The sequence below is a fragment of the Glycine soja genome, chromosome 18 (genome assembly GCF_004193775.1).
Source record: "Glycine soja cultivar W05 chromosome 18, ASM419377v2, whole genome shotgun sequence".
NCBI classification, from domain to species: Eukaryota; Viridiplantae; Streptophyta; class Magnoliopsida; order Fabales; family Fabaceae; genus Glycine; species Glycine soja.
The window spans coordinates 2,976,495-2,988,758 of record NC_041019.1 but is presented as its reverse complement, the minus strand read 5'-3'; the positions used below and the strand labels follow the sequence as shown (position 1 = coordinate 2,988,758).

Below are 12,264 nucleotides of genomic sequence, written 5' to 3'. Positions count from 1 at the left end.
GTTTAATTGAAAAGTTCAAACTTTAATTAATTCAAAAGTTTCATAAACTTAATAGATTAAAATTAAAATATTAAATGAATAAAACTAACATAATAACAAGTAATATAGTATACAGCTCCAAAACAATAATAATATTGCATTGAATATAAAAATAGATAGTATATAATATTATCTCAATTTTTTATTGTATTAAATATAAAAATAGATATTATATATTATTATCGCAAACTTTTAATACGATATTATTAATGCACAGACTGACAGACCTTCAAAGAGATTATGAGTGGAGACATTGGTGTAAACGAATACAAAAGTGAAAAATATAAAATTGAGAATGACTATGAAGATTATAAAATGACATGTAAACGACATGAAATTTGAAATACAATGAGTAATTAATTATAAAATGTCGTGTTAAATTAATTTGTCAAACAAGTAAACAACTTTTTGTTAAATAATTTATTACCTCATTTGATATTACAGTTCTTAGTTTATTAATTTTCCTTTAATATAACCATTTATTTTAATTCTTACACATTTTTAATACTGTAATTTTTTTTCATTAGTATTACACAGTTATTTAATTTATTCGATAAAGTATCTAATTAATTAATCATTATAAATATTTTTATATCTTTCAATACTTTACTATAATAAAAAAATTAAGTAAATTACTTTTTTAAAGGCAAATTTAAGTAAATTACTTTAAAAACCACTTTTTATTTACTCATTTAGTCTTTAGTCTTTGTATAATTTTTATGTTTTAGTTCTTACACCTAAAAATTATTTATTTTAATTCTTACACATACATTTCTTAACTTATTTTTATACCTACACATAAAATTTTAAATATATTTTAGTAACTATAATTTTCAATGACAGTGACCACAACAGATTATAGAGTGTACACGTAAGAATTAAAACGAATAATTTTTAAATAAAGAAACTAAAACATAAAGATTATTCAAGTATACAAATAAATGAAAAAAATTAAACCTTAATTCAGTAAACTTATTTTTATATAATGGTTACAGTAATAATAAAACCGGCAACAAGCCAAAATCAGTCAACCATTCAAGGCGCGCAAAACGCAATCAAACCAAAATAGAACAAAAGGAATTAGACGCCTCAAACACAAAACTAAACATTGATATTTTTTTTTTGTAAAATTATTTTTTATGTTTAATCTTTTTGTTTTGATTTTCATTTTTATAATATTTTAATTTTTTTTCACAATATAAAATATCATCTAAAATATTTAAAAAAAAAGAAAAAAATTGTAATAATTAAAAATAAAAAAGTAATTTAAAAAAAACAAAAAATATTAAATTATAAGAACTAATAATGTATTTTAACCTACTTTAAATTAAGATAAACTCTTAACCTAGGAAAATCCGTAAGCTAAGAATCCCTTTTCACAACCAAAGCACTTCTGCATTAAAATAATGAATTCTCAAAATTGTACCACTATATTTCAATTTGGAAAGCATGATTCCTTCGACTTTAAGGTAAAATTGTAATTTTGATTTCCCATTTTGTTTCTAATTTCGGATGTTATCTCCCCATAAATTAATTTACAAATTTTGTCCTCGTATTTATTAAAATCACTCAATGTTGATCTCCTAGACCACAATTAGACGACCATTAATAAATAATGTTGGCTAACACGTGTGAACATTTGAAAGACACGTCAACTACAAATGATAAGATAAATAATAGTTTTTAAAATTAAATATCATCATTAAATATTAATATATTGTTATTTTAATAAGATAGCACATGGACAATATTAAAAAAAAACAGCAAAGAAGCTAGATTCTGCCTTCACATACATGTACAGATTGACCAAAATGAGAACTTCCCAAATAAACATCATTATCACATGACATCTCACCAAATTGCATGTGTCACTAACAAGTAAGAACAAAGCTAGTACCAGCATAAGGTGAAAAATAACTTTTGAAACAAAAATATTTTTATAAAATAATCAAAATCCTTATTTTTATTTTCATTTATTGAATCTGCAAGCAATAAAATGTCCATCGAAACAATTTCAATTGTAACCAAACATTTAAACCAAAGGCGTGTACTTGAACGTGGCGTCGCCGAAGAGTAACACGCCGGAAGCGTCTTTGCCGGAGATGCTGTACGAGAATTTCGGAAACCCCATTTGGGTCACGAACGAGAGCGACCCGCGGTTCATGCCCATTAACTCGGTTATTTTGGAGTCCTCGTTTGCGTTGGAGCTGAACCCGGAATCCATGCACACGAATATAATTCCGGGTTGACCCGACCCGGACATGGCGAACGTTTCGGCGGCGAGGCTGCCCTCTAGGGAGGTGGCGTCAGCGTAGGAGACGGTGGCATGGCAGACATGCATGGTGTGGAGGTGTGGGGTGAAGATTGAGTGAATGTTTTGGTGTATTTTGCAGTGGAGCCCGGAGAGTTCGCTGCTTGTATGGAGGACCATGGTAACGCTCTGTGGGGGCGTGCCTACGGTTAGTGAAACGGTTAAGGTTACGTTGTGGTGGAATGAGATCTTACGTGTGGAGGATGGTGGTGTGGGAATATGAGAGGGGTTTGGGAGGAAGAGGAGAGAGAATAAGTGGTTTGGATTTGGAGGAAGAAGAAGAAGGAGGAGAATGGAGGACATGTTGGATTTGTGTGTGTTCTATTGGTTTGGTTTACTATGAATTGGAGCTTTCGAATTTTAATGGGGAAGGGGGTGTGTGTCTGTTGTTATTTTCATTGTATTATGCTTGGCCGGAAAGTGCATTTTATAACACTGTCACTCTCATGCTCGTTGATTAATTCTCTTGTTTAAAGGTGAGCTAAAGAGAAAGAAGGACGATAAAGTTAATGTTTTTTATTAGTTTAAAAAAGTATCACTTTAGAAGGTAGTTATTCCTCCCAACTATATTAAGTAAATTTAACTCTCCACACATAAATTAACAAATTCAGTTAATAACATTTAATTTTTAAAAAAAAAATTAATTTTTTTTCTAATGGTACTTATAGAATATGAATAAATAATTTACGAGAAACAAAATTTTATTAAATAAATGACATAATAAAATATTATCATGAGATAAAAATTAATTAATATTTAATTATATTTAGATGTAATTTTTTTTTTATTACTTAAATATCCGAAGTAGATAATCATGGACATAAAGTACAGAAGTTTTAGGAAAACAGAGAGAGAAAAGGTTTGTGTTTGGAGGTAATGAGCTGGCATATTTATTATCCGTTCACTCTATTTAAAATTGGTGTATGTTTGCATGTAGATTGAGACACCTATCAGCCTAAGTATATTATTAAACAATTATTTAAAAAGTAGATAGATACGCTAATCTTAGCCACGGTAATTTGTGAGAGAGCTGGCAGCTAAGATGACTATATGTTCTATAATTTTTCTGTTTCAGTCACTTCAGTGTAATGTGAAATAGTTCAACTTGATTTGGACTTTTCTTTCATAGGTTAGCAAACAGGGTGTTTCTTGTATATTAGTAGTTGGTGATAATCTATTGATGTTAGCAATTATATATGTTTTCAGTAAGATTTGGTTATATAATTGTCTCTAGTCATAAACCATTAAGTTGATTGCTTCGAAAAAAATATTAAGTTGAATTTTAGTTTACTAGTCTCTTCATGTGAGGTTTAGAGGGTGAACCTGGTATCTTTGACTAAATTGGCCTGTTTAGTTATAAATTTTAATGGCGACATCGACTTTTCCCTTTAAGAGTAGAACTGTGTACATTTAATCTAATCTTTTCCATACTTCACAGCACTAAAATTTCGGTACATTAATCATAGAGTTAAGTAATATTGCAGTATCGATTCTGTTTCATTCTTTTCTTTCCTATCAAAGTTTCGCAGGATCATCCTTTTTATTACATATATGAGTAGCCTATAGCAATATCAGTTTTTTTCTTTTAACAAATTGTTTGATTTACTAAACCTTATGAAAAGAATGTATCAACTAAAATCCAAAATGGTCATTACAGCAAAAAGATTTCTCACTTGTTCCTCTCAATGTTGCCATCCTGGCCGAAATACGTACACGCCACTTATGAGGGATCATTTCTTGTCCATTTTACTTATCTAAGTCTCTTCCAGCTTCCTTAAGACTAAGATTAGGGACCATCCAAAACAATCAAATTTGAATTAGAGCAACTCCTACTTTAGTCTTTCCTTTGAAATTTGCACATAATTAATGACATCCCGCTAATGTACGGGTGTCACAAACAAATCAAATTGAGAGAATGCTATCTAATTTGTTTTTCAATCAAGGATTTGGTATTAATATTCTAATCTGACTCTCTTTATGCCTTTCAATATTTAAAATGATAGAAAACTACCCTTCCTTTTAATTATTGGTCAATTGAATATGTTGATATCTTATTCTGTTCTCCTAATTTATGTCTTCATATATAGAAGAAAAAGGGCTGCACTTCCCACTTGAAATTTTTATGATATTTACGCATGATATAATTGATAAATTAATATTCATCAGGCCCTGGTCTGCTGCATAACAAATGTTTGCTAAATTTGCCTCAGAAGAAGGAACTAAACGGATTCGTTACAATTTCTCAATCAAGATAAACAGCATGCAGAGAGAGTGACGCAAGTTGATTCTTGGCAATCCCAACGGGGTTTAATTAATTAATTCCCGAAAAAGCTAATTGATGTTATTCTCTTTCTAAAGATGGTAGTCCAAAAGGGGCCATCCTGAATATACATAAAACTTGTTACTATACTACTAACTATTAGTCCTATTTCCAGTTCTCATTCATTGACTATTAATCTCTATGATTGCTCTAATCATGCTAAGAGTAAGAGGCTTACAGGCAGCCAATTTGGCTACGTAATCTGGCCATTTTGAAGATTAATTTCGTTACTATATTTCCCATCTTTTTTTTATGTGTTACAAACTTAATAATAAGAAAATGATTGTCTAATGAGAAGTACATAAATAGCATCTTAATTACATATATAGAAGCATGAATATATTGCCAAGGAGCCGACAAAATTATCATCTTCAATTCAACAAACAAATTATCAAAGTGTGACCAAATCCCTAGGGCAGATCCAGGTTGAAACAAAGATACAGCACAAGCTCTAGCAGTCTAGCTAGAATCTAAATCTAGCGAAGAAATATTTAGTGCTTTTGTAACATACTAAAAATTATGAATGAGCCAGGTTTAAGCTGTCTTGCAGTGTGAGACAATAATCATTTTTAAATTTAATGCTAACAAAATCATTAGAAATTTGGGTATTATGAGATTATACTCTTCAAGACCAACAAAAAAAAAATACATTAAAACAAATTAACATATAATTATATATTATAAATTAAAAAATACATCAATGATACTCTTCATATTTGTGCAAGTGCTTATCTCCCAGGTTTAGGTATTGTTTTGTCCACAATACCTATAAATAATAATCAAGGTGGCCATTCAAACTCGTTGGTTAAGCAAACACCACCCTTACATCATGTCTTGAAAGTTATCTATTTTCTTATAAATATTTTGTTACTAAAGTGACACGAGGATACAATTCTTAAACTTAGTCAACTTAGCTCTTAATTTAGAATATTTTAATTTCTTTTTTGGTTATTTAGATAGGTGAATTTTTATTAATACTTCCTCTTAGAGAACCTGGGAATATAGTTTTGGCAACTAAGAAAATAAATATAGATAAGGTGATTTTGTAACCTTTTAAAATACGGATTACAACACTTTAGATTTAACTAATCTAATGGTTTACTATTGTTCTATCAATAAGTTCCTCTATGGTATACACGGTTATTTGTGATTATTAACCAATATTTTTCATGGACTATATGTTTCTACATATATGTGAGCGTGCAACATCCGATTAAGACAGGCTAACAGACAATTTGACCTAATCTTGGCAAATAGTAAAATGATGAAGATGGTTAATCATTCTTTGACTTATATTATTAATTGGGAATTGATACATAACAAGTTCCATGCTTTGAAAAAACATTGGACCTTGCTACAATAATTGTTAGATAAAGATATTTCAATGTAAAGAACACACACTCATCTCCCTTGTCAATCACCTGACTTAAAATATTTCAATGTATCCATGATATTGTAAAGAATATATCATTCTATGTTTATCCCTTTCCAAGTATCTTGAAAAACCTATAAAGTAATTAGAATGTCAACAATTCTAAGGTTATAAACATATGAAAAATTTTAAACTTCATAAATTTTGTTATTTAGCTATGTATATTTTTGGAATGTTAACGGAGGTAAACTCAATTGATAAAATGGAACAATATTAACTTAAAAAAACAGATTTTAGTTTTTGTCGTTACATCATGAATACTCCTATTTGTACCGGTGTAGCACCCCATCTTGTTGACCAAAACACTGGCATATGAGCCTTCGATTCTTAGCTTGAGCCTCCTTGTAAACTAACCATTTGTCCCACCAAACTAACGTACTCAAGTATCTGCCCAAAGTGTTTATCTCAATCAACCAAGAAGTGGATTGTTGACAAGCAAGTCGCATCAAAGAAACACACAAGGAAAAAATTAAAAATAAATTGACAAACTTTAACATATAAGTGTAGTAGTGTATTAATAAATTATATGGTCATATATTTTTTTATACAAAAAAAATAATTTGTATATAATTTTTTTAAAAATAAAAATTGATGGCCGGGATACACCCATCCCTGTTGACATCCTAGTTAATCTAAACAAACAGAAAAATCCTAAGCAAACGTGGAAAGTTACAACTTTATTGTGGTACGTTTGTCGTTTATACAATAAAAACCGCTAAAGTTGTCATAAACTCGAGCATCATAATAACTAACAAAAATCCCGGGTATGAATGGTTCAAGTAGCTCTCTTGAATTAGTGACAGTCACCACCGTAAGGGACAGAACATATACGTTGTAAACCTTGGTGGAACTTGCATAATGTGTACCAAACTTGAAAAGGGCAACTCTCACTTCCTAAACTTTAATCTTTCATGATATAAGTTTTTGGACACTAGCGTTCTTACATGAAACGTGGCAACTTGCTTTAGCATAACAATATCATAGTAGTAGTATTATATTACAGCTCATACACAGCCCACAACTAGTGTCATTGTTGTATGATTTTGATGCTCATCTCTCGGCTTATAATTGGGAAAATGAGGATTCCATACATATAAAGATTCGGATCCTTTAATAATCCAATCTAAATTATTATTTTCATCATCATCATAATATTAATGAAGACTATCAATCAATTTTACTTATAACTAATATTTGTTAAAGAAATTGACTAATCACTTTTAATGATATTTCTTGTTTCAATTATATTTTTTCAATTATAATCAATATTAATAAGATCTTCCTTAACATGTTTAAGCATATAGTATATTTATATTCTCTCCATGACTTAAAATGTAAGTTTGAGTTTAACTCAATCTCAAAAAATTAACTCAAAAAGTAAAAATTGTTCCTCACTTATATATTTTATCTTAATTTTATCTTTAACTAATGTGAGACTTTTTTTACAATAGCAAATGCAATTATTTTCATTTCTCACTTACTCTCAAATCTCAACTTCTGAGAAGATGTGTACCAAATTCTGGTTCCAATTAAGTTACATGACAACCCTTTTGGCCAGTCCACACCAGAACAGAACTGAAACCATGCAACTTCGCCAATAATAGTGCTGTCCAAACGGGTACAACTCAGGAACTCATATTTGGCCAAAACAAGTACCATCTCTATAACAATGGCATTCAATCCCATGAATATCGATTGTCCATTCGTTTATTTATAGTTTTCTTACAACCGTAACGGGTTTGCACGTTGCAAAAGGCTTCCAGGAACTGCTATAGAAAGAAAAACATGAGCTTCTTGGCACATCAAATAAGTTCTTTTTTTTTTTCATATTTAAACTGTTAACTATCTTTTCATTTTTAGTTTATCCGTTAATTTTACTAAATACAACCAAAGATGAAGAAAACAATTACCATACATCTTGTCTGTGGGTGAAAAAAAAAATGTAACTTTAAGAAACAAGTGAGCTAATATGCAGGGGGGGTTGCATACTAGTTGTCCTAACTTGCATAAAAGGGCAAGAGACCAAAGCTGATTGGCTTGGTAGGAAGGGTCAGTAGGTTTACTTGGTTGGCATGCTACCTTTATGATAATTGGCAAATCTTCATCTTCAAAATATACAGAGCCAACTACTCATTTGACGCAAAATAGTACGAATTCATAGATGGTAGCAAGCACTATCTATATGAAAAGAATGCGATATAAATATCCTAAAAGCCTGTAAATTTGTACGATAGCAGATTCATGACTCATGAGTATTGCTATTGCTATTTTATACTAATCACAAGTCGTGCACATATAAAGGTTGAGAAACACTCAGATGCCTAAATCCTCTCACCATAGAAACAATTTAGAAAGAGAAAAGAGGACCAGATGTGGGGCTGATTATTTTTTTTTTTTTTTTGCCAATACAAACATGTAAGAAATTGATGTACTGTAAATAAATGTGAATAAAAAAGTTGAAGGTTTCACCCATTAGAGTTTAAAGCTGCCTTGGGTTATTGACTCCCGAATCTCAAGTTCTTTTCACCCAGAATTGCCATGAAAAGAATTCAAGAATGTGGTTTATACTTTGAACTACAATAGCACTATAGTAATAAATTTTTGGACCATAAAAAGATAAAAACTGCTACATGATCAATGAAACACGAACTAAACCAGAAGGGAGACAAACGCAAGTAAAGCCATACAAAATGTTTGTTTAGAATCAAAGAATCGATCGATTGGCTAATAGGAAATTATACAAATTTAGCGAGGTAAAATAGCTCAGCATCAAACTAAACAAGTCATCATCATCAACACAATCAATTCAAGGCAGCAGTATGGTAAAAACCAATGACAAATAACGACACCATGAATTTAGAGGATCATATACCAATGACGAGAAAGATAAAGCATGGAACAAAATAAACAATACGAAGGTGCTTCAGTTCATTATCAAAGTAAAATGAAGTTCATGATCATCATCACATCATGTCCCCCCTCCCCCCAAAAATTCCAAAGATAATACTTCACAATCACGGCCCGAGTCCCTCCTTCAACCTCATTCCTCCCCATTGGTTTCACTTTCTCCCATTGTTGATGCCACTCCCTGCCCCAATCCCCTATTGCTAACACAACGGTTTCCCCATCCAACATCCTGAAAATGTGAGAATCAATCACAAGACATTGCATCCTCGACGACTCTCGATCGATCAATCCCATTATGTACACTTTGACAATGACACGGTACACAGAGGAACCCAGAAACAAAGTTGAGATTTTTAGCCTTTTACCCTCATCAGTCATCGATCCTATTACTACTACTACCACGCTCTCATCCCACTGTTTACATCCATAGACCAAGTCCTCCGAGACCGCAACGAAGGATCCATAGTACTAGAACGAGAGGAACTCGCCCTCATAGACTCTCTACTAGAAGCAGAACGCTGAGTACTACTTCCTCTGAAGCAACCAAACAGATTGCGGAAAAACCTAGTCAACCCTCCACTCTCCCTCCCTCTATTCCCTCTGGACCAAGAAATCCTCCTCGGCTCACCCCCCCCATTGTTAAACCCACCATCCATTTCAGTGTAAACCACAGGAAGCTCTCTCTCAGCACCTCTTCTCCCACCGGAGAATCTACCCACCGCAAACCCTCCACCAGGCAACCTCCAAATCGTCAACCCCACATTCTCCTCCTCGTTCAAGGCAACATTTTGAGACGGATTTTGATTTTGATTTGGATTCGGGGTATCAGCGGGTAACTCGTGGCGACAAACGGGGCAAGAGTTGTGAAGTGCGAGCCACGGTAATATGCATTCAGGATGATATATGTGCTTGCATGGCATTTCTCTAACTGCAGTTCCTAATTCGAAAGCTTCCTTACAAACCGCGCAGTGTGACTCCATGGCTAAATGGGTGTCATCAATTTCGATGGTTGGTAATGAATCAATGGCTGCTTTTGAAGCAGGAGGGTGCTCGTACCGTCCAATACCGTTGATCTCAATCTGAGAGAGTTGTTCCAAGAGTCTGTCGAAGCCAGATCCGAGGAGAAACTCTGACATGCTAGGTGGTAAGGGTCGGAGGCCGGAGCCGGCGCCGTCGTCGTAGAAGAGTTCAAAGCCGCGACTTTCATCCTCCGCGGTGGCTGCGCCGCCGCGGAGGACGATGACGGGGTTGAAGGGGGAGCGGTCGCCGCCGTTGCGGCGGGTGCGGCGGAGGGCAGCGGGGCGGGAGGGGTGGTCCGAGGAAGGGCGCTGGCCGATCATGTACATGGCGGCGGCGGGGAAGCGTTGGCGGCGGCGGGGGTCGAGGTGGACGGAGCGGGGCGGGTGTTCGATTTCTTCGATGAAGCCGCCGTCGCAGTCGGGACAGACGATGGTGTGGTGGGGCCAGACGCGAACGAAGCGGCTGCAGCGGTAGCACCAGTACGAGGATGTCCCGGAAGACATCATCATGATGGGAGGGAGGGACCGTGGATCTCGAAGGAACGGAACAGAGATCCGCACCCCGGATTCAAATTTATGAGGACCAGATTCTCGTACCAAGTACAAACAAACCCACAAAACACAGTTTAAGGATGAGATCGTGGATGGCGTGGTGTTGGGCTTGTTTTTCTTCTCTATGTGAGGGTTTCAGGTTCCTTCTTCCATGAGAGGGGGAGGGAGGGGCGACGGAGCAGGCTCATGTGTCGCGTGGAACAAAGATAACAGCGAAACCGCGTAGTCATGTCTTAGCTTGTCGCCAACCACGTGGCTCTATGTTATTGAACATCTTCGAAACGGCACCGTATTAATGATGAAACGTTGTTTATGAATTATGAGCCGTTTCGGGAGTGAAGCATGGTGGGAGGGAGGGAGGGACTTTTTGTTTCGGACGGACTTTATGATTACGCTCTCTCTGCCTCAACATGGACACATACTAATCATTCATTCCTTCAGTATTTAAAAAAAATATTATACACTGTAATAGTTTTTTTAGAACTAATTTTTCAATTAATATATATATATATAGCAACAAAAAAAAAAGTAGTATAAAGAAGATTCTGATACTAGAATTTAATATTTTAGATAGTATTATTTAATTCAAAATTAAGTATTGTACTCCTTCGTTGTTCAGCAACAATGGATTCCCTCATATGCAGGCCAACCCTTTTAGGATGCTGCTAGATAAGCATCTAATTCTTAGTCAACGACCTTAATTGCTTGCGATACGAGTCTGGTGATCTCCAAACAACAAATGGGATCATGTAAGAAAAATAGATTATATTTTATATTTGAATGTTCTTAGAATAAGTTTCCTTATCCTAAGCCATGACGTGGTTATAAAAACAATTTTTAAATAGAATTTATATTATTAATTAATTAAAAAATATTTTGAGTATTTATTTTAAATTAATTATTATAAAATTCTATGTATTGTCTATATATGACAAATTTTTATTAAATGAAAGAATAAAATACTTTGCATTTAAATTAAAATATTTTCCATATTAAAGTTAATTATTTCCTTAAAGAAACTTTAAAAAATAATGGCAAGATTATCATGGAAAAGTATTTTATATAAATGGAAAAAGAAAGCTATAATTATTAAAAATAATATTTTTCGTAACAAGAAAAAACAATCGTTCTAATTTTAAATAAAGAAAATGAACATTCAAATAAATAATAATAATAATAATAATTTATTATCGAATCCACATTTGTTTTTCTCACTCCCTCCCGGCTCCCATGTCTTACTTTCCTATAAGGAAAAAAAATATAAAAAATGTGAGATTTTTGGATTTTAATACCATATTAACTCTAATTTTAAAAACAAAAAAAAAACACCATATCAACTCTTGTCCTCCCATTTTTGTAAATTACAGCAAATAAATGAAAGCTGCGTTATTTCCTTTCATAAAAAAAATGGCAAGCAGATTAGTTAGACATTTGTTTTAAATATTGTTAAATTATGTGTTTTACTAAAAAAAATATGCCAAATATATTAAATTATTAATTTTTATGCATTGTTAGAATAAAGTATTTTACTTTATTAATCAAACAAAAATCATTTTACATGAGTTTTAAAATAATTATTATAAAAAAACTAAGAACTTGTCATACATAATAACCTATAATTGAATGACAATAAAAAAATACATTAACATTGCATTTAATTAATTAAATTAAAATATTAGTTAAA

At 32.8% G+C, this 12,264-nt stretch overlaps 1 protein-coding gene across 1 annotated transcript; it reads right to left on the bottom strand.

Annotated features, from left to right (window-relative positions):
* Window positions 1-8,822: 8,822 nt before the first annotated feature.
* Window positions 8,823-10,980, bottom strand: LOC114396371 (probable E3 ubiquitin-protein ligase RHC2A). Its single transcript, XM_028358300.1, has one exon. The coding sequence runs from the start codon at window positions 10,536-10,538 to the stop codon at window positions 9,405-9,407; it is 1,134 nt and encodes a 377-aa protein (XP_028214101.1). The 5' UTR covers window positions 10,539-10,980; the 3' UTR covers window positions 8,823-9,404.
* Window positions 10,981-12,264: the final 1,284 nt, after the last annotated feature.

What these genes read in the sequence shown, in the direction of transcription:
- LOC114396371 (XM_028358300.1), bottom strand. Translation starts at nt 10,538, where the DNA reads ATGATGATGTCTTCCGGGACATCCTCGTACTGGTGCTACCGCTGCAGC.